At 39.0% G+C, this 22,496-nt stretch overlaps 2 protein-coding genes across 2 annotated transcripts; one reads left to right on the top strand and one right to left on the bottom strand.

The window, feature by feature from the left end:
* The first annotated feature begins 3,736 nt into the window (after window positions 1-3,736).
* Window positions 3,737-18,209, top strand: LOC121974802 (ras-related protein RABC2a-like). The gene is made up of 6 exons (XM_042526036.1): window positions 3,737-4,264; window positions 5,487-5,555; window positions 16,112-16,177; window positions 17,303-17,424; window positions 17,596-17,724; window positions 17,806-18,209. The coding sequence occupies exons 1-6, from the start codon at window positions 4,120-4,122 to the stop codon at window positions 17,914-17,916; spliced, it is 642 nt and encodes a 213-aa protein (XP_042381970.1). The 5' UTR covers window positions 3,737-4,119; the 3' UTR covers window positions 17,917-18,209.
* A 2,386-nt stretch (window positions 18,210-20,595) lies between these two features.
* Window positions 20,596-21,772, bottom strand: LOC121974801 (probable aquaporin TIP1-1). Its single transcript, XM_042526035.1, has 2 exons — window positions 21,572-21,772; window positions 20,596-21,481 (listed from the first exon to the last, which is right to left on the bottom strand). The coding sequence occupies exons 1-2, from the start codon at window positions 21,702-21,704 to the stop codon at window positions 20,865-20,867; spliced, it is 750 nt and encodes a 249-aa protein (XP_042381969.1). The 5' UTR covers window positions 21,705-21,772; the 3' UTR covers window positions 20,596-20,864.
* Between the last annotated feature and the right edge of the window lie 724 nt (window positions 21,773-22,496).

Raw genomic sequence — 22,496 nt, 5'->3', positions numbered from 1 at the left:
GTTGTGGTTGAGTTCCTCCCAATCGAGGCCCTTTAGGAGGCTGATGGCTGCTCAGTTGACACTGCTCGGATGCCATTGCTAGTTCGGCGGGTGCCTCTTTTTTCCTGGTCGCTTGGGCTTCTTCTACATTGATATATTCATTTTCCCTTTTTTATAGATGGACAAAGTCCTTTGGCGGCTTCCGAATGAGTGATCGGAAGAATTCTCCTTTAGTGAGCCCCTGAGTGAAAGCGTTTACCAATACATCCGAGAGACCGCCGGGATGTCCATCACCACTTGATTAAAGCATTGGATATTGTTGGATCGTGAAAACGTGAAAGGGGGGGTGAATAGCGTTCAAAAAATTTGTAATTAAATCGAGTCGATCACGCAGCGGAAATATGAAAGACACAATGCTAACACAAACAAATTTTACTTGGTTTGGAGCCTTCGTCGACTCCTACTCCAAAGCTCACACTCTTTGAGTACTTTCATTGGACAATCACTAATAATTTGAAAAGATGTTTACAAAATGAGTACAAGAATTTTGCAAAATGAAATTACCGACAACAAGAAAGTAAAGACTACGTCGTTGGTTATCGGAGAAGCTTCCCAGCATAGCAAGAGCATCTTGGAAGCAGCGCACACGAGAGTAATCGTGGCAGAAGTTGTTGTTCTTTGCTCCAGTTGGTGGCCTCCTTATATAGGAACCTCTGGGCGCTTGGATCCCTTCCGAGCACCTAGAGTGTGACGTCAGCCCAGCCAACCAGCGCATTCCACATTGCATCGGGATAGAGTTTGCATTCCAAGCACCCGAATCCTTTCCGAGCGCCCGGACCACTATTTTCCAGTACCTCAATTTCCTGCAAGAAAATATTAGCCCGAGACAAATGCAAATTATACTACCCTGTAAAATAAAGTGTTAGCACAATTATAGAGTAGTAATTAGATTCCGTCTCACCGAGACCGGAATCTAGTCACGATCTCAACTTAGATTCCTGAAATAGTTTTATGTTGGACCGACGCCTATGTTCCCTGACTGGGAATGCATCCTCACCAAGTCACTCCCCTCCAATGACTTACCTTAACTTACTTGCCAGACATTTGGTCAGCCCGTCGACCTGTTTGGACTTTGTGCCAACTATCAGGTCCGCCCGTCGACCTAGCTGGACTTCGTGCCAGACATCTGGTCAACCCGTCGACCTGTTTGGACTTCGTGCCAGCTATCAGGTCAGCCCGTTGACCTAGTTGAATTTCGTGCCAACTATCAGGTTAGCCCGTCGACTTAGTTAGATTTCTCCTGTATACTAAGTCAAAGTGTTAGATCATAACGAAAATAACTTAACCTACTTTGTCATTCATCAAAACCTGAGTTAGACTGTTAGTGCTAACTGCACAAACAGATATATGCCCTTAAGGCCTCTCGGGGCCCTTACTTCAGTGAGAATAGATTCACGTTCGTCTTCTGGTGGCGGCGACTACTAGTAAAGTGATGCAGGAAGACCGCTTGAAAGTCTTTGAAGCTGTGGATCGAGCCGCTCGGCAAACGTTTGAGCCAGCGTTATACCGATCCAGATAATGTAGTAAGGAAGAATCGGCATTTTGCCCCGTCCATGTATTGGTGCAGCGTGGCCGCGTTGTTAAAGTTGGCTAGGTGGTCGTCGGGGTTGGTCGTCTCATTATATTCCCCAATCGTCAGTGGAGTGGAGTGCTTCGACAGGGGGTCATTTAGAATCCCCTCTGAAAAATGTTGATTGATCCGTTTGGGCGAGTCATCCTCCCTGGGTTTCCTTTTTCTTGTGTCTCGAATGGGCGCCTCATCAGAGGATGATCCTCGATCTTTATCCGCTTGGCCCCTCTCTGCTGGAGTTCATAACAGGGTCGGCGCATTAGGGGCTTCCCTATAGGTGACGATTGGCATCTTGTTCAGTTCCCGAGCGGAGAGTTGTTCAGCCTGCCACCCCACTATTGAGGCTACAGGTTCCTGCACTTGATGATCGGCCAGCTCTTGTTGTTGTTGTTGCTCCACTATCTTTGTCTCTCGGGTTTGTATCAGCGCGTCGAGCTCCTCTTGCAACAGCATTATCGTTGTGAATCGTCCAGCGTCTTCTATCGTCCCATTCGGATGCACGAATAATTCCTACAGACGACGCTAAAATGATCTTGTCCGGGGCGTAAAGCTGGAAAGCCGAGAAGGTGGTGACTCTGCTGATTGGATAAGAATCTCACTCCTACCTGCAAAACAAAACCAAATCAGGGAAGAGGTCCTTGGAGTTGGTCTTCCGACGCTCAAGTCAAAGATGGAGAAAGGAAAATGGAAAATGATAGAGACGAAGACTATTATTTTTCTTGCCTTTTTCTCATATCTGGCATGCCCTTATATACATTTCTGAGTAACTTTCCATCTTTTCCTATTTAATGATATTGATTATCTACAGAAGGTATTTTTATCTTGGTTTCAGTGCATTTAATGACAGATAGAGTATTCTCTTTTGCTTTCTCTTCCTCAAGACCTTTAGGCTTCTCCTTTATTACTTCGCATGACTGATGTCGGTGCCATATCCGACCGGATGGGTGATCTGCTTGGACTGATTTCCCTCTAGCCGACCATCATCATTCTGATTGACTAATGCAGTCACTCCTGCTCAAATTAGCCTTGCTTAAACCTTAGTGTTGACCGCTTTGATTTTAATTTACACCGTGACTATTGACCTGTGCCAGGTAAATTCTTATCTCCACATCCTATGGAATTATTAACATTCCACTTGGAGTAATTGGAATATTAATGAATAAAATCTTTCATTTTAAAAAGCGCAAATTGATTTACAAATCACCTTCTTCTTTAAAGATCGACATAAATTAATGCAAATTGATTTATAAAATAACTCGCAATTATATTTTGCATTAAAATGAACTTCTTTTGGACTAAAAATACGGAATATAGTATTCTACTTTCTGAAATTTCGAAGTTCATATGCTTAAAATCTTTTACTTTAATATGCAAATTGATACTCGGGTTAACTAGCATACCATCCCTTTCAATTATGGATACAAATAAATCGACCCAATTATTTGATTGTTTATAAAAAATATTAAATATTTTTATTATTTTTCGATTCAAATATTCTCAAATTAAAATACATTATAATTGGAATCAAATTCAAATTTAAGTTCAAGAATTCAAACCGAATTCAAATATAATAATAAAAAAGGCTCAAGAATTCAAACCCAATTCAAATATAGCTCTATGAGTATTAAATTCATTTGTTTTAGTTGGCACCCGGGCAATTAATCGTGAGAGTGATCCATTTGGCCCCACCCTCGTAGAAATTCTTTAACGACCGTTACGATAAATTAAAAAGTCAGTCCAATATTTTTTAGATAAACGGTTCCTTAAATAAAATTTATCAGTTAATTTATTAAAATTAAAACTCGATCATATGTTTGAAAAATTAAAAAGATATTCGGTATCTCAGTAAATTCACTTTTAGAGCATAAAAAGATACTTTATTTAAGTTGGACAACCTAATGATTCAGAAGCAAATTAATACTGTCTGGACAGCGACCAACTCATCATGACCAGCAAGAGCGACAGGAATCCACAGCACTCCCACAGCCTGTGTCCGATCTGGTCCAGCTAAATTCGGAAAACCGATTAGATTTTTTTGTTAGAATTCGGCAGGTTCCATTGGATTCTACCTACGTCATTATTATTATCTAAATCTAATCGGCCGGTCCGAGGTTTGGATCTCACAGTGCCAATTGGTTTGTCTGCATTTCTTGGACTGGGACAGTTGGACGTAACGGCAGAGGAAGAATCGAGACAAGAGCAGTGAAGGGAAGGCAGGGGAAGGAGGAGATGCCATAGAAAGTAACGAGAAGGCTTTAAACACACACCCAGCGAAAAAGAAGGGAAGCAAAGAATCTTCTTCCTTTCCTTTCCTTCCCCTTCCCTCTTCTTCTTCCTCTTTCTCTTTTTCAGTGTTTCTTTTTTATTCTTCCTTCCAACCTCGCCACCTTTCTTCTTCCATAATTCTATCTTTATATTTGCTTTTGTTTTCTTTAATCCGAGTCTCTTATTTCTGCCCCCTTGTGGCTTTGGTGCTCGATCATCGCTTTGTGCTGTTTGCTTTTGGGACGATGACGAGTTCCTCCTCTGGGCCTGGCGTTAGCTGCAGTTACTCCTTCAAGATACTCCTGATCGGCGACACCGGCGTCGGCAAGAGCAGCCTCCTCGTCTCCTTCATCTCCAACAACCTCGTGGACGACCTCTCTCCCACCATCGGTGCGCACTCCATCCTTTCCCTTTCCTCTCTGCATAATTACTCTTTTTTTTTGCAGCAATTATGCAGCACCTCTGTTCTTTTTTCAGCAATTATGCAGCACCTCTGATTTGTTAGAATTTTTCTTCATTTTGCGCTTGGTTCTGAGTGGATTCTCTTGTTCTTGTTGTCCTTTTTGTTTGTATCTTTCATTTGGTTCCTTTTGTGTTACTTGTGATAGTTGCTTCTTTAGGTGGGCAAGAGTGTTTGGTGTACCAGAGTAGTGACTCGAGGCCTAATAATGTCTCCTACGACAGATAAAGTTCAACAGTAACAGAGAGTCATAAAAGACAGAAAGATTTCTTCTTGTTTTAAAGTTGCAGAATTGGCTTGTCTTGGTTTCCGATTGACCTGGAATCAATACTTTCCTAGTAAATAGACTGATAGCTCAATGTTAGGAGTAGAAGGCAAGTGTTGATCTTGGCACAAGCAAAGTATAGGACAAAATTTTACTACTCACCGTGATTGGCACAAGTGGAGCGGTACTGGAATCGACAGCACATTTCATTTAAATAACTAGAGAAAATATACAAACTCTTAAGGGCTATTAAATATTGTGGACAGATGCATGTTATGTTGTGGGCTCATGATAGACTCAGACCATGGCAGATATCATGCAGTAGCTTTGCTACCTAAATCAACCAATCAGAATTCGACATAAAAGAGACAAGTTTAGAATGGTACAGGACATGTCTAGATTGTGGCAGCCACTCCCACATGATTTTTGGTTGGTGAAAGTGATGCTTCTCCTTTACAATTTAGAATAAATGAACAGCTGGATCTTAAATGATTTACAAGTAGAGAATCCTTTCATTTTCAACACTTCCTTAAATATAGACTAATAGAGGATCTTAGTTTCTCATCTACCTCGAGGTAGAATTTAATCGACTTCTATGTCCTTTTGGGGGCAAATTCTCGTGATGTTTTTTGCTTGAGTAGCTAATTTATTTTATCAAACTATTCTTATTTAGTTGTGACAATATAGAAAAAAAATATTGGATAAATTTGGGTTAAACTATTGATTTATGTGTATTATAAATTTATATATATACAGAGTTAGGATAGTGAGACCATTATTTCTTATCTCATTCTGGATTTTCTCATTTGATTTCTTTTTATCCATAATTATTCATTTCTACTGTTTTTTTTTTTTTATTTACGTGAACTAATTTGTAATGGTTTTAGGAGTGGATTTCAAGATAAAGCATCTCACAATTGCTGATAAAAAGTTAAAGCTCACAATTTGGGACACGGGTGAGTTGGAACACCTTTCCATGCTAGAAGTTATTTTTTGGTCATATATTGATTCTTCTTTTATTTTATCATGATGAAGAAATATGTATTGAAGGATTAAGTGTCCATAAGATGGGCTAATACGAGATTAATAACAACACACAATTTTTTGTCATTAAGGAATTAAACTTCAATTAAGTGATCTAATGCTTGATGCATGAAGGAGGGTTTATGTTATTGGATGTGGATTGCATGTGTAGATCCATTAACCTAGTTCGTTAACATTAATGGGTTGTTAACGGATAATGATCTTCATGGTGGATAATCCTTGTATACTGAGCAAAGTATAAGATGAAGTGGTCAACACTCAATTTGGGCATCTTGTTGAATTGCTAACTCTTCTTCCTTGGACTCTTTCCCCTCGAGACCAAATTTTGGTTGCCACCCACTCATGCAGAAGGCTCCGTTGCAGTTGCAGGAATTTGTTCGGCAACAAGTAAGGATTAATGGCTCTTGCGATGGATTCAGGTCAACATTCACTTGCATTGCATTTGATTTCAGTTTGGTCTTATTGATGGATGGTATCTAGATCCTATTGTAGATGCATCTTATTTTCGACAATTTGGTATATATACATCAATTTTGCATTCAATTCCATTTGGATGAGTGAATCGATGTATATTCATCGAATATAGCATTAGAAAACCCAGGATTATAACCAAGAAATCAAGTTTTTCACATTATTCGTGAAGAACGCGAATGACAACATTATTTTAGGTTTTCTCAAGCTGAAAAATCGTGTGCAAAAACTAGGTTTTCAGCTATCAATCGACTAGTGAGTTTCACCAATCAATTGATAAATGACACATGGGTTGGACTAGTGTTCATCGGTCTATTGCCATAAGGATCAATCAACTGATAAACCTAGGATCGTGCACAGAAGCTCGCGGAGTCGATTGGCCAGTTCGACTGGTCTTCACCAACCAGTTGATTTTCACAAGGACTAATCGACTGATGAACCTGGGTCGTGCACAAAATGACTCGAAATTGATTGGGAAGTTCAACTAGTCTTCATTAGTCGATTGCCATAAGGATTAATCAACTGGTGTTCATTGGGTTGTCCACAGAAGATCTCCAAGTCAATTGGTGGATTTGACTATGGCTATCAGTCGATTGTTGTAAGGCACTAGTCGATTGGTGTGGATGAACTCGTGAACTGAAGCCTTCTGAATCAACCAAGGAACTAATTGTTGTGGGGCAATCGATTGTCATGCCCTGAACTTAGCACATAAGAAATATTAATCAATTTATACCTAAGGGCAATCGATTGATACCAGTATCAATCGACTGATAGCTAATATTAATCGATTGATATCTGATTAGCTAAGTTTTCAATGATTTTCCTATGTTCTTCTATATGTTTGTTGCTTAGTCGAACCAATACTATTGCCAACGCGAGAACAGTTGGGGAGGCTTGGGGTATTTGCATAGATGAATGTACATCCATGCTAAAAATGGTTAACCCAAAAGAAAGTCATTCTTTATGCCAGATGTATGTTTAAGGAAGCTCACAAGTCTAGTTTGGCTTATAAGTTATGCGCATAGTGTGTTGGCCCAAAGGAAAACACACTATGTCACTGATTAAAGTGTTGTGACTGATATAAATTTAATCATGTGTGCATGATATGTCAGCCCAAAGGAAGACATGTGATGTAAATGAAGGTTATTATAAGCTGTATGAAGAGTACTACTAGAAAATTAATTTTTAGTCCAAAATCGCATTGAATGTTCCACCTTGTGCATGTTTTGTTTGTTGCGTTATGTTACTACACAACTATAAGGATACATGTTTTGTGTTTAGTTAATTGAGTTATGTTCTTTACTTTTGTTACTCACAATATTTGCAAACTTGAATAACATCCCGTGCTTACTGGCACAAACTTTGGATAATGGAAAGAGCATATTACAGTTTTATTACGTTGCATAGATCTAGACTTTATATTTAGGCATAATTGATCTGTACCTTTAACTAGTGATTTCACTATGAATCAAAAGGTGATCTTTGACAAGTGAGAGCGATAAAATCGCATGAGTCTTATGATCATGAAGATGTATATTCTGGAATTCATTAGGGGTTCAATAACTGAGAATGAAGATGTTGAACCTTTATTAAAGAATTAGCTGATTGATTGCCTAAAAAAAAAAGGTCTAGACTACCACATTTCTTAATAAGTTGGTATCCATGCGGTACAATAGGAAGGGTAGCATAAGTGAGTACATCATCAAGATGTTGAACTTGATTACAAGACTTAAGATACTAAAGTCAGAAATGTCTAAAAGCGTACTTGTGAACCTCATCCTAATACCCAATACACAACTTTTAAGATAAGTTACAGTACTCCAAAGGGGAAGTGGTACTTTTATCAGTCGACTGGTATCGAACCGTTGGAATGTAACGGTCGAATCTCCACATAGGGCAGTCGACTGATGGTTTTGGCAGTCAACTGGTAGGCGGAGTTTTCCAATCCGTGACCTATATAACCAAGGCTTGGAAGTTTGGTTAGGACTGACGAAATTAGACTTGGTTAAAGTCAAATTAGTAGTCTACTAGTGCTCAAGGTTTCCCTTGTGTCCAAGTGATCCTTGGTGAATGTTGTGGTGAGGTTTCTCCACTCACAAGGAGATTTGAGCTAGCCGGAGTTTTCGGGGACTAATCTACTGACGGATTGAGGGATCATCCACCTTATGGGCAGCCGTGGAGTAGGAGCAAGTTATCTCCGAACCACGTAAACGAGCTTGTTAGTGGTTTATGCTTTTCTTTATTGTCTTTACTTTGTATTTGCTTGTATTCCGCTGCGCAAGCTAACAAGTGTAGGAAGAGCTATTGATTTGGGGGCGTCGTCCATTCAACCCCCCCTTCTAGTCAGCAATAAGATCCCCCAATAATTGGTATCAGAGCGAGGATAGGTTCTTAAATAGCTCTGTGATAAAATTCATAGCTCAATGGGGAGCTTAAGTGTAGGGGGAGCCCTGGGATAGGTTCCAATGCATGTTTGCATTTTCCATTCGGCGGTGTAAGTCCAAGTGTATGCCTTGGCAATGTAAATCCAAGTGTGTAGCCTTGGCAACATAAGTTCATTGTTTTTAGCATGTTTATTTGCTATTTATTTTTCCTAACTTAAATGTATTGCCAAACATCAAAAAGAGAGAGATTGTTGGAGCAATCCCAAAGGTCCGTGCGATCATTGTTAGCAATTCGAGCCGCAAAAACCGCTTTTTACGTTGCGGAAACCCCGAAGCTAGCTACGGATCCGTGTGAAGATAAATAAAATTGTACATGTACATGTTCCTCTACACTAGATCTACCTTAGATCTACATGAAAAGAAGTATATCCTTGTAGCGATGCCCTTCGCTTATCCCGCTCGTCCAAACGGTTGCCGGATCTCGTAGAGTGTCAAGTGTACACTCCTCTACACGTATCCACACGGACAAAAGGTGGAGAGAACCACTTAGAGTGTGCTAGCACCCTTAAGTGGTTTCGGCAAAGGAGGAGAGGGAGAATAGAGAAGAGAGGAAGAAGAAGAAGGGAGAATCAATGAGCACACAATTGCACTTACACCATCATCAAATGTGGCCGGCCACTTATTGGCATTTTAAACCTCCATGTAATACTAAGAGTCATGGCTCTTGGTCTTCCTCATGAGGTGACACACATTGATGTAGCCTTGATGATGTGGAACATCATCATTGGTCGGCCCATGCCAAGTCACAATGAGGTGGCATTTGGTCAAGTCAAACTTGACCCTTCATCTTCCCTCTCAAGTCAAGTCAAACTTGACCTCTTATCTCCCATGGTTGATCAAATCTAACCTTTGATTCAAATCAATTTAATTTAATGAATCTCTATTCATTGGTTTAAATTGACTCAATGAATCATAATCTAAATTAGACTCATTCGACACATGAATCAAATTGAGTTCAACTCAATTAGTCTAATTTAGATTACTCTTAATCCAATTTGGTTCATCACATGAACCTAATCCTCTTGATCCATCATATGAACCTAATCTCCATCTAATTGCCCTTTGTGTGTGACCCTATAGGTTATTGTAACGTTGGCAATGCTCCTAAACCCATTTAGAAACATAAGTAATGAGTGGTATCTAGCAACACATCATTACTACCCAAGTTATAAGAATGTTGAGATCCAACATCACCATTGTGACTACTAATTGTGACTCTCATAATATGTAACAATGTCCTTCTATCCTAGACATTTAGATTGATCAATTGAAGCATAGACCGTGTCATCCTCTAATCAATCTATGTCTTGAACTCCAAGTAGACTCATTCTAATCAAATGAGCTCAATATCTCGTATTGACTCATTTGGGCATGGTCATGCACTTAGTGGTCTCACTCTATCAAGAATCATGATATCACTCCTGTCATATAGGAGGGATAGATCCCATCTACATCACTCACATCCCTCCGCATAATTTGTTACATACCCAGTAATCGCCTTTATAGTCCACCCATTTACGGGTGACGTTTGACGAAGCCAAAGTATGCAACTCCTTATGTAGGGAACCATGGTGACTTCAGGTCCAAGGACTGATAGTCATACTAATAGTCACATGAGAAAGTATATGACACTCATATAATAATCCATGATACTTTCTCATAGTGGGTCATTCAGTATACATTCTCCAATGCATACTCATGTGTCAACTTGATATCTAATATCCATGACTTGTGAGATCAAGTCATCAAGTTGACCTACATGCTAGTCTCAGCGCATTAACATTGTCCCTGAATGTTAATACTTGACTAGGAATGATTAAGAGTAGTGTTCTCTATATCATCTCACTATCAATTCAACCAATCGATTGATATAGATAAGAACCTTCCACTCAAGGACACTATTATACTTAGTTATTTGGCACCAATACAAGTAAGTATAATAACCATAAGAAATGTCTTTATAAATATAGAAATATGATACATCGAGTCCATACAACAATCATCACATGATCGGCTCTAGGGCTCTCACTAACAATCATGTGTTTTGGTGTTTCGGCAAAGGATTTAAGTTAGGTTCACCCTTGTATTTGATATGTGTATTTGAGTTGTATAGATTTGCAGGATACACATATTACTCAGGTTGATGGCTTCGGATCCGGTGAAGGATGGAGCATCCGAGGGACCATGGACAAGGCAGCAAGGACAAGGGCCGAGGGAAGCGACTTCGAGGCATATGCGAAAGATGGCATTGGGACGAGCTGCGGGCTTAGGTCCATCCGAGGGACGAGACCCAAATGAAGTAGACTTAAAGGCAAGAGGTCAAAGCTGCAATGAAGAGTCAAGTGAGTCGTAAGGGTGAGGGTTCGAGTGCTGAGAGATTGTACTCGGATACCAGTCGACTGGTGGTTTCATCAGTCGACTGGTGTAGTTGACTGGGCAGTCGACTGGGAGCGAACAGAATGCTTCTGTTCGCTCGACCAATGTGGAGCAGTCGACTGGTATCGAGCCGTTGGAATGTAACGGTCGAATCTCACCATAGGACAGTCTATTGATGGTTTTGGCAATCGACTGGTAGATGGGGTTTTCCAACCCGTGGCCTATATAACCAAGGTTTGGAAGCTTGGTTAGAACTGACGAAATTAGACTTGGTTAAAGTCTAATTAGTAGTCTACTAGTGCTCAAGATTTCCCTTGTGTCCAAGTGATCCTTAGTGAGTGTTGTGGTGAAGTTTCTCCATCCACAAGGAGGTTTGAGTTAGCCGGAGTTTCCGGGGACTAATCTATCGACGGATTGAGAGATCATCTACCTTACGGACAGCCGTGGAGTAGGAGCAAGTTATCTCCGAACCACGTAAATGAGATTGTTAGCGGTTTGTGCTTTTCTTTATTGTCTTTACTTTGTATTTGCTTGTATTCCGCTGCGCAAGCTAACAAGTGTATGAAGAGCTATTGATTTGGGGGCGTCGTCCATTCAACCCCCCTTCTAGCTAGCCGCAAGATTCCCTGACAATTGGTATCAGAGCGAGGATAGGTTCTTAATAACCTTGTGATAAAATTCCTAGCTCAATGGGGAGCTTAGGTGTAGGGGGAGCCTTGGGATAGGTTCCAATGCGTGTTTGCATTTTCCTTCGGCGGTGTAAGTCCAAGTGTGTAGCCTTGGCAACGTAAGTCCATTCGGCGGTGTAAGTCCAAGTGTGTAGCCTTGGTAACGTAAGTCCATTATTTTTAGCATGTTTATTTGCTATTTGTTTTTCCTAATTTAAACATAGTGTCAAACATCAAAAAGGGAGAGATTGTTGGAGCAATCCCAATGGTCCGTGCGACCATGTATTTTTTGGTGTTTGGGCAAAGGATTTAAGTTAGGTTCACCCTTGTATTTGATATGTGTATTTGAGTTGTGCAAGTTTGTAGGATACACATATGGCTCAGGCTGGCTTCGGGTTCGGTGAAGGATGGAGCATCTGAGGGACCGTGGACAAGGCAGCAAGGACAAGGGCCGAGGGAAGCGACTTCGAGGTATACACGAAGGATGGCATTGGGACGAGCCGCAAGCTTGGGTGCATTCGAGGGACGAGAGCCAAAGGAAGTAGGCTTGAAGGCAAGAGGTCAAAGCTGCAATGAAGGGTCAAGTGAGTCGTAAGGGTGAGGGTTCGAGTGTTGAGAGATTGTACTCGGGTACCAGTCGACTGGTGGTTTTATCAATCGACTGGTGTAGTTGACTGGGTAGTCGACTGGGAGCGAACAATGCTTCTGTTCGCTCTACCAGTGTGGAGCAGTCGATTGGTACTTTTACCAGTCGATTGGTATCGAGCAGTCGGAATGTAACAGTCGAATCTCCACATAGGGCAGTCGACTGGTAGGCGGGGTTTTCCAACCCGTGGCCTATATAACCAAGGCTTGGAAGCTTGGTTAGGACTGACGAAATTGGACTTGGTTAAAATCTAATTAGTAGTGTATTAGTGCTCAAGGTTTCCCTTGTGTCCATGTGATCTTTGGTGAGTGTTGTGCTGAGGTTTCTCCACCCACAAGAAGGTTTGAGCTAGCTGGAGTTTCCGGGGACTAATCCACCGACGGATTGAGGGATCGTCCACCTTACAGACAATCGTGGAGTAGGAGCAAGTTATCTCTGAACCATGTAAATGAGCTTGTTAGCGGTTTGTGCTTTTCTTTATTGTCTTTACTTTGTATTTGCTTGTATTCCACTGCGCAAGCTAACAAGTGTATGAAGAGCTATTGATTTGGGGGCCCCGTCCATTCAACCCCCCTTCTAGCCGGCCGTAAGATCCCCCAACACAAAGTTCTGGGCCATTTGTAGAATGCCTTGCAGAGTGAGGAATCATGGTGCAACACACCATGCCTGGTACCCTTCAACAAAATGGTGCAACAGAGCAATGAAATTGGACTCTAAAAGACATAGTGAGGAGTATGATTTTATTTTCTTCTTTATTAGAGTCTTTGTAGGTTGAGGTATTCAAGACTGTTGTTTACTTATTCAACAGAGTTTCTAGTAAGGCGGTAAAGAAAACCAAATACAACTTATGGACAGGTAGAACATTTAGTATTAGACATCTAGATATCTGAGGTTGTCCAGCTAAGGCTAGGCCTTATAGGCATAATGAAAGGAAATTGGACTCAAGAACCATTAGCTGTCATTTTGTAGGACGCTCTAAAAACTCAAGAGGGTTTAAGTTTTTTAACCCCTTGAGTATGTCCTTTTTTAAGACGGGTAATGTTAAAGTCATTGACGATGGTGAGAGCGATAAAGTTAGGAAAATATCACTTGTGGAAAATATTGGTGAACCTAATATGGTAATTACTGATACAACTGATACTGAAATGGTTACCATTTTATATACAGTAGACCACAATATTTCCATGTCACCTTCAATGCAATTGGAGAGTACGTCAGCTCAAATAGAGGTATTCCCTCCTATGGTTGAGCTGGACTCCCAATCACCTCAAGATCAAGTGTCACTAAGGAGATCCATTAGGGAAAGGAGATCCATGATCTCTTATGATTATGTATATTTCCAAGAGCGTGAGTTTAACATTGGTTGGAAGATGATCTCACATCCTTCCAAGAAGTCAAACAATGTCCTTAAGGTAATTATGATACTTAAAGCTCATTATGATCTAGAGTTTCATTAAATGGACATTAAGATTGCATTTTTCAATGGAAATATTGAAAAAACTATATATATGGTGCAGTTGGAGAACTTTGAGTCGGGAGATTCAAATCACCTAGTATGTAAATTAAGGATGTCTATTTATAATTTAGAGAAGGCATCTCATCAATAGTACCGCAAGTTTGATCAAATGGTTTTTTTTCATACGATTTCAAGGAGAACTCAATTGATCAATGTTTTATCACAAAAGACATATATAGAAAACGTGTTCATTTGGAATGACATGTAGAATTGTGCTCCTGGAGACACTCTTGTGTCAAAGGGTGATACACTTAGCTTGCAGCAATGCCCACGCCATGAGCTTGAAATTAATGAAATGTAGTAATTCCCTTATGCATCGGCAGTAGCGAGTCTAATGTATACACAAGTATGTACATGTCGGATCTTATGTACATTATGATGTTGTTAGGAAGATATTTGAGTAACCCTAGACTAGAGTATGAGAAGTTGTAAAGAGGATTATGTGGTATTTGCAAAGAACTAAGGATTACATGCTCACATATCAGAGATCAAGTCATCTAGAGATCTTTGGATATTAAGACTTCGATTTTCCTAGATGCTTAAATAGCAGGAGGTACATCTTTAGTTATGTCTTTATGCTAGCAGGAGGGACTATATTATGTAAAAGCATCATATCATATAAAAGCATCAAACAGATACTAATAGTCACTTCCGTTATGGAGGCAGAATTTATAGCCTATTATGAAGCTTCCAACCATAGGATATAGATGCAGAACGTTATCATAGGTTTATATATCATTGGGGGCATTGACATCACATTGAGGATCAATTGTGATAATAAAGTTGTAGAATTATATTCTAAGAATAATCGAAGTTTGTCGAAGTATATACACATCGACATAAAATTTTTTGCGGTTAAAGAAAGGGTTTAGAGTGGTCAAATTATGATAGAGCATATAAGGACAAATTCTATGTTAGTGGATCCGTTCACCAAGGGTTTGTTACCCAAGGTGTTTCATCAATATGTGTTGAATATGAGAGTTCTTCATTTTGACGAAGTACCCATTTGGTAGGAATCTATATTTTGGTGTAATGCTTTATATTAATGAACACATGTATTTTTGGCTTATTACACATACTAAAGTTTTTACATGTGTATGAGGTTTTGACTCTATGACATAAAGACATTACGATTTACTATTGCAGTTTTACATACGATATTTATAAATGTGATGTAGGACTCAATTTTGAGTTAAAAGGTTGAATCATGATTTGCCATTACGGTTTAGCATAAGGTATTAGTAAATATGATTTGGACTCGGTTTGGGTCATAAGGAGGTTTCTTGAAAATGAACATGTTTGTATCACATTTCGTGTCATTTTCATATTTATATATCCACATTTGATCTATGTCGTTAATGAATTATCATTGTGATTGTTGTTGAGTCTTATTACAGTTATAGTAACTTTGACTTCTTTAGTCTTATACTAATTGAATTAATGAACCAGATTGTTTAAGAGATATTTAACCTATAAAGTTGTGGCATGTTGAGCTCAACTAAGGTGTTGTGTGATGTATACGGTATCATGTATAGCCCAAGTGGAATATTGAAGCATTAAGTCTCCATAAGATGGCCTAATAGGAGATTAATAACAACACACATGATTTTTGTCATTAAGGAATTAAACCTCAATTAAGTGATCTAATGCTTGATGCATGAAGGAGGGTTTAAGCTAATGGATGTGAATTGAATGTGTAGATCCGTTAATCCGGTTCGTTAACATTAATGGGTTGTTAATGGGTAATGAGCTTCATGGTGGATGGTCCTTGTAGGATGGGCTAAGTATAAAATGAAGAGGTGAACACTCAAATTGGGCATCTTGCTGCTGAATTGTTGACTTTTCTTCTTCCTTGAACTCTTTCGCATTGAGACCAAGCTTTGGTTGCCATTCACTCCTGCAGAAGACTCCGCTGCGCTCGTAGGAATTTGTATGGCGACAAGTAAGAATCAATGACTCTTGCGATGGATTCAAGTTAGCCTTCGCTTGTCATTGCATTCAATTTCAATTTTTCCTTATTGATGGATGGTAGCGAGATCCCGTTGTAGATGCATCATTGATTTAGTTCAAGGTATTGTCTCGCTATTGTTTTCATATATTACTTGTTGGAATTTGAAGTATCTTTTATGGTGGAGTCAACACTCAAGAATCATTCCATGAACATTTGCTGCTAAGTGTTTACTCATTTGTATATGAAGCATTTGCATTGTTTGTTTCGTGTGACAACCATCAAAATTGTAAAACATGGTCAAGTACAGGAGCAGCTAACAAACCTAGAACACTACCACAATTCTTGTGTGTTACGCAATTAGACTACTAATAAATCACATCCACAATTTTTTTGCAGCTGGACAGGAACGGTTTAGAACGTTAACTAGTTCATATTATAGAGGATCTCAAGGAATAATACTAGGTGAGCAATTCAAAGATTTTCAGTTATTTCTACATGGAAATTGTTCTTTGCAATTTCACTAGCCTACATAGATATTTTTCCTATTCTTTTTATTGATGCCTAGCTTGATGAGACATTTTCATCTTTATTTTCATAAAAACTCGAAGAAACAATTTACAGATCTTCACCATAGAATGCTAGTATTGGATTCATCTCAATGTTTCATCTAACAAACACAATGAGGGTTTAGCTTGTGTTTGATTCCATGATAATGTTAGTAATATGTTATACATATGTCTGTTTCTTCAATTTGGCAAGATGCTGCTGGTTCATTTGTCATGTTACCCTCTGCTATGCATATACAACAGAGAAGGAAGATAGGTAGTTTGATCTTTGTATGATGTATTGGACTCAAACAACCTAAAGATCCTTGCTTTAGCTTAACATCAGTGATTTATATGATACTTCTGCTATAGATGATCATTTTGCTTCCGGTTCAACTCTCTACTAATATTCCTACAAGAAAGATATTGTTAACACTATAATTATTAGGCTAATTAAAAGCACCAAGACAAGCCCAATAAACTCGACTATATGATTCTCTATAAAGTCTTCTATCATCTGGCATATTTAACCTATTAAACTTCCTCTTGAGATGAATCTTGTTAATAATAATCTGTCACCATGTAATACTCTAGCTATCATATGAATGATCATGTCCATAATGCAAAACGAATGTTGATTGATTTTGCCTCTACTCTTTGGTATTTGAATGATTGTCCTCCTTTCTACCAAGTAAGGCGCGCACACACTTTACCGCATCAACATATTTAATATCCTCAATCATTGTAAAGAAAATTAGACCTCCCATTAAACCTTGTATAGAAAACCCTCTAATATTAATTTGTGTTTTCTATGCTAATCCATCCACTATGAAGCCCTCTAGTATACTTAAATCTTCGAACTTGGGTATTCAAGATCACCTTCATCATTGCAATACACCAAACTCAAACTGCTTTTCAAAAAAATGTTTTCCTTAGCTACCCCTTTTTCAAACTGTATAGATGTTTTTCATATTCTGGTGGTTTCTATTTTCTCCAAGCTATTGATTCTGAACTGAAATCAATAACTCATTTCTCTTGATAGTCTATGATGTGACAAAGCGAGAGACTTTTACTAATATTGCTGATGTGTGGATCAAAGAGATAGAATTATATGCAACAAACCACAACTGTATCAAAGTGCTAGTTGGAAATAAAGCTGACAAGGTTATTTCTGCTACTCATGATTTCCCTTCCTTGCTTCTTAATCATGTTGTTCTCAAAGTGCTTTTTGAGTGTTCAAGTGTAATTTCTCCTATTACTATATATAGATTAATCATTGTCTTGATCATTTTGATAGTCTATTGCACTAATTCATTGGCAAATACAATTTGTTAGGAGTTGGAACGAACAGTGACAAGCGAAGAGGGGATTGCCTTTGCCAATGAGTACAAATGTTTGTTTCTGGAGTGCAGTGCAAAAACAAGATCCAATGTTGAAAGATGCTTTGAAGAACTGGCATTGAAGGTATTGTTAATTTTCAAAATAACATGAGGGACAAAATTCCATCCCATCAAATGATAAAATGACACTGTTGTACTTATCTAGATCTTGGAAGTTCCTGAACTGCTAGAGGAAGGATCAGCTCCAGCAAAAAGAAACATCCTAAGACAGAAACAGGACCAACAAGAAGCAAACCAAGGAGGCTGTTGCTCATAGTTTAGTTTATTATTATTGTTTTCGTTTCCTTTATGATGAAACATGAGTTTGGAGATACATTTGGAATTTGGATCACTTCTACAGTGGACTGAGTTTGTAAATGAAATGAGGTGTTTCGGTTTAGCTTTGCTTTGCGGATGTGCAGTATTGAGTGGGAAATTCAGAAAGAAGAGATCTGAACTACATTATTATACTTGTATGATTGTGTCCGACTGCATCACACTTGTAGTTGGATAATGGGATGGATGTTCATGTACAAATGCTTAGTTGGATAATTTGATGTTGGATTTCCAGGTTTTACAATTTATCCATTTCCTCTTCCTAATAATTGAAGGAATCAAGTGTATCCTCGCCATTTAATTTCCTTTCTCTTTTCTTGTCCGTTCACTTTCCCTCCCTTACGCTCACCGAGCATTAAACACAAAAATACGTCCCACCGCCACAGATAGTGTGCATTAAAGTCGTAGCATATGAAAGTAAATGATCGATCAAATTGTCTGTCCCTTATTTTCAATCGTTATGATTATACCAACTACAACTAAGACCTTACTGCATTGTATGTTTCAATATGAGATTGAAAAATCTGTGACGAATATTGTGTGAGGGGCTTTTGAATTTGTTGTGCCAAGGGTATGGTCATATATCTCTATAATCTATAATGATATGATATTATCTATTTTGAATCTAGATCTATATGACTTTACTTAAGGTCTCATGTCAATGAAGATATCCTACATTCTTTTAACATCATGATCTTTCTCAAATCTATCTAATGTGGGACTTTGATTGAATCACAACACTCCTCCCCTCAAACGAAGGACCACCATTATTTTCATAGTCTAGGTCTCCCCACGAGCATCCGGTCATCCTGACCTGCTTTGGGCCTCCCAACGAGCATCCGCATCCAGTCACCCTGACCTACTCTCGGTTTTTCCACAAGCATCAGGTCACCCTGACCTACTTCGGATCTCCCTATGAGTATCCCGTCACCTTGATCTGCTCCGCGGGCCTCTTCACGAGCATTCAGTCACTCATTACCAGCCCTGGGCTTACCTTCAACTTCGTTCAAGGGCACCCACATGACATCTGGTTTAGATCATATACAACTCTGATATCACTTATTATGTCCAAAAAAATATTCACATATCTTCATAATGATATGATATTATCTACTTTGAGTCCAGACTTTGATGATTTTACTCTTGAGTTCTTGTTAAAAGATCTTATGTCAATAAAATTATCTTATATCCACTTAATCTTATGATATTTCTTAAATCTTTTAAATATGATACTTCGACCGTATTCAATTACTAAACCAAAAGGAAGTTCCTTTTTTTTCTAGTCCGTTCACTCTCCTTCCCTCACCCTCCATCGTTATGATGGAAACAAACAAACAATATTAATACTTGCTGCCCCACCACCAACCATTGAAGATGCCCTGATTTTATTCACATTTTAGTTGTGTAGATAAATTTAACGTGGTCAAAAATTAAAAGGATATTCTAGAATATATAAATCGTCAAAATATAATTTTTTTAATAAATAAAAATAAATTTAAAAAGCATCTTATACGATGCTTTATCTTAAAATTAAATACCTTTACATTCAGAGTTAGAGTCACTGTAGCAACTTCAGTTATTTACTTCATTGTATAACAGCTAGTTTGTAGATATTGATCATAGCATCCCAATAAAATATTTAGGTTGTCATTCAGATATTCGTAGTTTAAACCCTAACTATGATGTATTTATAAAAAAAATTTCTCTAAATAAAAAACATAATCAAAAGATGTTTAATTTTTAAGCTAGTCGTCGCGTGCGCTTCCCGATTTAATTTGATCATCGGTGACAAACTTATGTAGGATCGGATTCATCATCCCCAAAAATAATCAATGAAATTAATTAAGATTGTCAAATTTTTTTTTCATTTGTAGATATTACATTATTTTTTATATACTTTTAATAATATGTAGCTGCAATTAATTATTACAAATATATCATAGTTGATATAATATTATAACAATTATGAAATAGATGATACAATATTATTATAATATTATAATAATTACTAAGTAGATGATATGATTGTGTAAGAAGCTGTCGAATAGCTATTATAATTATTTTAAAATAATTTTAATAAAATTTAAATAATTTTAATTAAGTTGGTAAAACATATTTTTAATATAGTACTGTTCAAAATTTAAAATTCAAAATTTTAAAAATTAAAATTTAACTTTAATTATTTTAAAATAATTCTTAATATTTTTATATAATAATTTTAATTATAATTAAAATTTTATATTATAATATCTACTCAATAACTATTATATGCTGCTGGCTATCGAATAGTAAAGGGATAAAAGAATATCCCTGGGATAAAATATTATGAGACGCTCTTTTATTTTGTTTTTTAAAATATTCTTTTGACATTTTATATAATTTAAAAGGCTCTTAATTTTCCATTCTAATTCTCATAATTGAGCTGGTCCTCCACGTGATGCAATTCCGCCTTCAAATCATTCATCATGTTCGAAATCATTGGTCCTCCACGTGATGTATTTGCCCTTTTCGAATTAGTTCGGTCCCCTATCTAAAAAGGAAATTTGCGATAATTTCTACAAATTGTAGGATGGGTTTTAAATGCTCAAATTAATTAGATCGTAATGAATCAATCAAGAAGGATGCAGAATACTTAAAAATGGATTGAGAAGGAAGAACAGGGAACCACCAACATGAACATGCACGCAGGACTTTACACGACAACGTACATTCGAGAGTGATCGACCGAAAGGCGAAATTAAGGTCATCCATCGACACAGCGAAATCAAGCAAAGAAATTAAGCAGGACCAACTTTTTTTTTTAAATTTTTTCTTTTTTTTTGGAATCGAGAAGACATCTACGCCGACGACGTAACGAGTGGCCGCGCGTCCTGTAGGATTTCGGGTGGCTTAGTAGTCGGAGGCGAGCGGCTCGTGCGTGTGGCTGATGAAGAAGATCTCGTAGACGACGCCGGCGATGCCGCCGCCGATAAGCGGGCCCACCCAGTAGATCCAGTGGTGGGTCCAATTCCAGCTGACGAGCGCCGGCCCGAAGGCGATGGCCGGGTTCATGGACGCGCCGTCGAAGGCTCCGCCGACCAGGATGTTGGCCCCCACGATGAAGCCGATGGCGATGGGCGCGATGGTGCCCAGGGTGCCCTTCTTGGGGTCCACCGCCGTCGCGTACACCGTGTACACCAGCCCGAACGTCATCACGATCTCTAGCACCACCGCCTGCCACACGCCGACCCCCGACGTCAACCCGAAGGTCCCGGTGGCCATGCTGGTGGTGAATTGCAGCAGCAAGCACGCCACCGTCGACCCCAGCAGCTGCGCGATCCAGTACCAGATCGCCCGAAACAGCGTGATGTTGCCGCCCACGAACGCCCCGAACGTCACCGCCGGGTTCACGTGCCCGCCGGAGATGTTTGCCCCCACTGCCACCGCCACAAAAAGCGCAAACCCGTGCGCAATAGACGCCGCCACCAGCCCTGCCGGCGTCGCTGCTCCATTGTCCGTCAATTTGTCTGAACCAAATAATTATGCGTGCTCAAATTAGTCGATGTGACATCAAAAGGGTAATCGCAATCACCAATATTTCTACTAGTACTACGTACTGAAGGCTATGCCGGAGCCTTGGCCGGCGAAGACGAAGATGAGGGTGGATATGAACTCGGCGATCGCCGCCTTGAGTGTAGTCGGATGGGTCACCTCCTCCGTAGTTCCGATCGCGATTCTGGAGATCGGCATTCTTTCTTTCTTTCTCTCTCCCAAAAGTCAAAGCGACTACAATTCGCTTCCTGTGAGCGAAGGAGACAGAAGAAGCACCCGCACCTTAAATAACGCCGAGGTTGAACACGGGTGACCGGAATAGCCGGTAGCCGGCAAAATGAGTTTTCTTTAAAAATCTTTTAAATTAGTGTAGTTACTTTGAGTAATTCTTAAAAAAATGTTTATATATTTTTTTAATATGGAATTGTCATTAATCTGATTCAGCTACACGTCAGATTTATATCTATATAATAATACGGTTAAATAGAAAAATTGATATATATTTTTTTTACATTTCTTGGTTACACTGATTTGATTAAGCTTTTAAACATTTAGATCCTTAAAAATCAAGGAAAATAATATTTACAGCATTAAAAATATTTTAGGTATCTAAATGAAAACAAATGCTATTTAATTTTTTTTGCTGCTTTAAAACTAGGTGTGCTTCAATGAAAAATTGAAAAAAAAAATTAAAATTGTCACATTTTTTGTGCGGATAAAGTGGACATTAATCTATGGATTGTGCTTCATGTGATCTGGTCCACTCAAATTTTCCCGTCCGGCACAGCTCAGCATCCTTCGCCAGAGAGATGGCCGAGCAGCACGTGTCCTGGTCGGCTGGGGCCCCACGAACCGTCCTCGGTGGATCAGAAGCAGGACCACCCGCGATTGACGTGACAGGCCACGAATCCGCTGCTAGAAACTCCGGGCGGGAACGCCAGACATTGGCCGGTAACGTTGCTTTCCTGTTTTGTGATGGATATTTTAAGC

Source organism: Zingiber officinale, chromosome 4B (assembly GCF_018446385.1).
Source record: "Zingiber officinale cultivar Zhangliang chromosome 4B, Zo_v1.1, whole genome shotgun sequence".
Taxonomy (NCBI): Eukaryota; Viridiplantae; Streptophyta; class Magnoliopsida; order Zingiberales; family Zingiberaceae; genus Zingiber; species Zingiber officinale.
This window is presented reverse-complemented; position numbering and strand designations above follow the sequence as displayed.

Excerpts from the sequence above, each read along its gene's own strand:
- LOC121974802 (XM_042526036.1), top strand. The coding sequence starts at position 4,120 with ATGACGAGTTCCTCCTCTGGGCCTGGCGTTAGCTGCAGTTACTCCTTC. Across the intron at positions 16,178-17,302 it reads ATCTCAAGGAATAATACTAG|TCTATGATGTGACAAAGCGA; the intron begins GTGAGCAATTCA and ends TTCTCTTGATAG. Across the intron at positions 17,725-17,805 it reads TTGAAGAACTGGCATTGAAG|ATCTTGGAAGTTCCTGAACT; the intron begins GTATTGTTAATT and ends GTACTTATCTAG.
- LOC121974801 (XM_042526035.1), bottom strand. The coding sequence starts at position 21,704 with ATGCCGATCTCCAGAATCGCGATCGGAACTACGGAGGAGGTGACCCAT. Across the intron at positions 21,482-21,571 it reads AGGCTCCGGCATAGCCTTCA|ACAAATTGACGGACAATGGA; the intron begins GTACGTAGTACT and ends TATTTGGTTCAG.